The sequence below is a fragment of the Carlito syrichta genome, unplaced genomic scaffold (assembly GCF_000164805.1).
Source record: "Carlito syrichta isolate Samal-C Ts95f unplaced genomic scaffold, Tarsius_syrichta-2.0.1 Scaffold109841, whole genome shotgun sequence".
NCBI lineage: Eukaryota > Metazoa > Chordata > Mammalia > Primates > Tarsiidae > Carlito > Carlito syrichta.
The window spans coordinates 2,431-5,026 of record NW_007053937.1 but is presented as its reverse complement, the minus strand read 5'-3'; the positions used below and the strand labels follow the sequence as shown (position 1 = coordinate 5,026).

Genomic DNA, 2,596 nt, shown 5'->3' with positions numbered 1-2,596 from the left:
AGAACTGGCACAGAGATCTCATTGGAAAGGCTATCCCAGCTAGGCGCGGTTGCTCATGCCTGTAATCTGAGAACTTTGGGAGGCTGAGGATAGAGGATTGCCTGAGCCTACGGGTTTGAGACCAACCTGAGCAACGTGGCGAGACCTTGTCTCTACAATAAATAAAAAAATTAGCTGGGCATGGTGGCACATGTCTGTAGTTCCAGCTACTTGGAAGGTTGAAGCAGAAGGATCGCCTGAGCCCAGTAGGTCGAGGCTGTGGTGGTCGTGAGCAGTGAGTTACTGCACTCTAGCTTGGACAACAGAGTAAAACTGACTCAAAAAAAAAAAAAAGACCATCCCTTGTTGGAATGAGCTCTGATTTAGTTCCAGCCAAAAAGGAAGGTAACACTGTGCCTTTTTGTACAGCAAAACCCTCCCCCAGCTTTATTAATCTTCAGGCAAGCTTCCCACCAACCACTTTTCTGAACGTCCGGACAACAAAGCTGCCCTCAGGTAAGGATGTAGGAAGAGTTTCCCAAATTGACTCAGCAGGGGAAGGAGTTGCATGGAGGAAGTGGCCTGAGCTTATTCTTACTGATCTAGTGCCAAATCTGTGTCAGGCCACCTCTAGATGTCCCATTGGTAGCTGTTGATTATTTAGTTCTATTGCTTGTATTTTCTTCCCAGTTCTACCCATTTCTGTTGTTTCCCTGCTTACTAGCACCTTTACTAGACAAGGCAGGAGTGAAATGAAACTCTTATTGCTTGCTAGTAATGTTAGTAAAAAGGTGGCCAGGAAGGAAAATTTCAGTTTCTTTGGTTTTCCATTGTTCATTATTCCCTGGGGAGGTCAGTGAGTATTTGGCATACCTATGGGGAGCCCAAAAGGGCACTAGACAGTCCAAAAAAGAAGTCAGGACTAATACATATACAAACAACAGATAACATAACTACCGAGGTTAATTAAGAGTTGGCTGTGTATGATATAGTTAAAACATTAGAAAAAGAATGGACGGATGCCGCAAGAGTGGTTGAAGTTAGACAACAGGAAGAATGTCATATTGCTGCTAATGACACTGTCGGGTAAGAGAAGGAGGCTGACATATCTCCTGAGCTTTTTTTTGGGGGGGGAGGGGGGGAAAGCAGAATTTATTGAGAGGACAGAAAAGCTCCTCCCAGAGTGGGAGGGAACCCGAGGGGGTTGTGCGGGGGCCAGCCCCAGCAGAGAGATTTAGGGGATCCCTGGGTAGGTGTGCTGGTGTTGGCGATTATTCTGGAGAAATAAAGAGAAAGAAGGTGGGGGAGAAAGAAAGAGACTGAACCCTGTCTAGTGTAGAAGCCGATTTTGTAGGAGGGATAGATATTAAAAGAAAGAAAGATGGAGGGGTAGATATAAAGAGAAAGAAAAAAAGTGGACAACTGTTTAATGAATTGAGCAGAAGCCATTTATTGGAAGTTACAGCGGGTATTTATCCCCAAATTTTACATAGACGGTCTCACAAGTCTTTCACATGAACACAAAGCCAGGTGCAGGAGGGGCGTCCCCCACCCACCAGGTGTTTCCTCAGGCATGAGGAAGAACAATCCCAATTAAATCACAAAACTTATATGAACACAAAGCCAGGTGCAGGAGGGGCATCCCTCACCCACCAGGTGTTTCCTGGAGTATGAGGAAGGGCAATCCCAATTAAATCACAAGACATTTACATGAATATAGAGCCAGGTGGATGAGGGGTGTCCCTCACCCACCGAGTGTTTTCCCAAGCATGAGGAATGAGGATTCCAAAACTATCTCACTGTTCCTCATGCTTGGTTAATATTTTTCAAAAGCAATACAACAATTTTAATATCGTAATATTCTAATAATCAATAACTTTTAAAACCTATGCATACGCAACACCTAATAACCAACCTAAATCCCAATGCCTCTCTATTTTACGTTAATTTTACCTACACTATAGAAACTCTTAATTATAGCCCAAACCAATTCCTAAGGAATGTGGCCCAGTCAAAAGATCATGCTGGGCCGTTTCTGGGAACAATAGATTACAATCTCTTAATAAAATGGCTGTTTCAAAATTCTATAAATCTATTTTAACTTTTTTTTTTTTTTTTTTGAGTTGGAGTCTCACTCTGTCGCCCAGACTGGAGTGCAGTGGCCGCTCCCGGCCACCGCAGTCTCGACCTGCTGGGCTCCAGCGATCCTTCTGCCTCAGCCTTCCGAGTAGCCGGAATTACAGGCACACTACCACGCCCAGCTGATTTTTGATTTATTGTAGAGATGAGGTCTCGCTGCCCAGGTGGGTCTCGAACTCGCGGGCTCAGGCAGTGCACTCACTTCAACTTCCCAAAGGCATGGGATTATAGGCTGAGCCACCGAGCCTGGCTTATTTTAACTTTTATAAAAGTTTCTAATTCCTAATCCTGATCATCAGCAATAACGCTTCTAAAAAATAAAACCCAAATATAAACTATAAATTGCATTAAAGCCAAAACCGCAAATGTAGAAAATGGAAACAATGTAATTTCTAAAGTTAGCTGTATTCTTATTAAACTCAAAATATCACGTTTGATCATGCTTGAACTGACATAATTCACTGACGTAGCATAACCT

General features: G+C 43.4%; 1 protein-coding gene across 1 annotated transcript in view; it reads left to right on the top strand.

Annotated features, from left to right (window-relative positions):
• The first annotated feature begins 350 nt into the window (after positions 1-350).
• TSACC (TSSK6 activating cochaperone) overlaps positions 351-2,596 on the top strand; it is a 3,885-nt gene continuing 1,639 nt past the window's right edge. Inside the window, 1 exon segment of the mRNA XM_021717852.1 lies at positions 351-495. Within this exon segment, the coding sequence (XP_021573527.1) occupies positions 351-495 (145 nt within the window).